Below are 1,739 nucleotides of genomic sequence, written 5' to 3'. Positions count from 1 at the left end.
ATATATACTGTATATATATATACTGTATATATATATACAACACTACTTAATTTTCTTTTATTCTGTAATAACTTACTTTTACTTTTTCATAATAGTCAAACAACTTGTAACTTGTAACATTAATTTTACTCACTATCACTCAGAAGTAATCTACAGGTTCAAAATAAAACTTAATTCTGATGTAAAGCTAAAAATTAGAGACATAAATGAGTGGTTTAACTAAATTACCATTCAGAAACTAGTTAAAAGAAAAGTGTGATGCAGAATATTTTGAGAACTTCTGTGGAAACTGAAATGGAACATATTCATGCAGCACCAGTGATGGCTCCACAGGACATTCTAGCAACAGTGTAGCTGATTTATCAAAGTTTCACGTGTCTAAAAACATGTGCAAACTTGATAGCGCACAAAGCTGATTTATTAACGGTGCAGCGAGGACTGCATCTGTCAGATGAGCAAATTAGCAGACACAATCCATTCAGTGTGTTTGTCTTAATAAATATACAGAATATGATGATTATCAGAACGTTTATAGTGGGAGGAGGATATGCAGATATAATCACGTAACACCTCAGTGTGGTCTATCAAACCTGAAACTGATTGCTCTCGCTTTGTTTGTCTTGTATTTATATTGTTGCAAAGCAGGTGCAAACTGGTCCAGCATTACGAACAAATGTCTGTGATCAGTGTAGCAGAAGGAGGCAGAGGTAGTAACAGATGATGGAGAGAGAGAATGTTCTGTGTGTGCGTCAACATGTTTGGACTGTCAGAAATAAAAATTGTAGAAACATATTGTCTTTCAGCAGTCAGTTTTGAGCTGCTGGAAGGCCTGAGTGCTGATCTGGATTCATTACTCCTATGTGGTTTGACCGACAAATTATTTTAAGATTGTTTAAAAATTTTGTTTTAATTTCTTGTCAAATTTCTTTACTTCTTCAGCTGAGTCAATTATGTGGAATTAAAAGCAAAACAGCAGCTTATGATTAGCTGTAGAAATAACTCTTTTTAATGAGAGAAATATTCAATCTACAAATGACCAGATTTTGTTCAAACAAAAAAGAGAAACTTGAAGATTCAAGTATAATTTTTTTTGTGCCAGTAAGAATAAAATGTCAGCTTTTTTCAGTTTTCAACATAGATCCTGATTTGATCCGTGAAGGTGGAACCATCCCCATAGCCAGAACCTTCCAGGATGTGACGGGGAAAAGCATCATCATGCTGCCCATCGGAGGCTTCGATGATGGACTACACTCTCAGAATGAGAAAATGAGCAGGTTTAACCTTTTACTTCTGATTTTTTTAATTAAATTGACTCTATCGAGATGATCTTGTTGAAAGCTTCAGAGCAGTCGTCTCTTGTTAAAGTTGCTCCTCTGAAAAAGAAAGTGAAAGTTTGGGTTCATTTAGAGTTGCTTACAAAGGCGTCTAGAAAAATGGTGCCAATTTATTTATATATTGCATCAATTTATATATGCACTAATATGTATTAATATAATATACAAGGAAGCCCATTGTAAAGACAGAACTAAATATTTTTTATTAACTAACTTCATTACAAAATCAACATAACTAATCTCACACACAGGAAATAAAAAAAACTGTTTCTTATTCTCTTAATTGCTGAAATAAATTAAGACATTGAATAGAATAAAATACAAATAAAATACAGCCTCTCAAAAAGAAAAAAAATTGTATAGGTCYTCTGGACGGGTTCTTCTCTAATGAAACGTTTCGTCTCT

At 33.2% G+C, this 1,739-nt stretch overlaps 1 protein-coding gene across 1 annotated transcript in view; it reads left to right on the top strand.

Annotated features, from left to right (window-relative positions):
* The window catches only part of cndp1 (carnosine dipeptidase 1), a gene marked incomplete in the record, with an annotated part of 12,639 nt that overhangs the window by 9,434 nt on the left and 1,466 nt on the right, over positions 1-1,739 (top strand). The window contains 1 exon segment of the mRNA XM_014029663.1: positions 1,127-1,274. Within this exon segment, the coding sequence (XP_013885117.1) occupies positions 1,127-1,274 (148 nt within the window).

Source organism: Austrofundulus limnaeus, unplaced genomic scaffold (genome assembly GCF_001266775.1).
Source record: "Austrofundulus limnaeus strain Quisiro unplaced genomic scaffold, Austrofundulus_limnaeus-1.0 Scaffold937, whole genome shotgun sequence".
NCBI lineage: Eukaryota > Metazoa > Chordata > Actinopteri > Cyprinodontiformes > Rivulidae > Austrofundulus > Austrofundulus limnaeus.
Note: the sequence above shows the minus strand (reverse complement) of the source record. Positions and strands in the feature narration are given on the sequence as shown.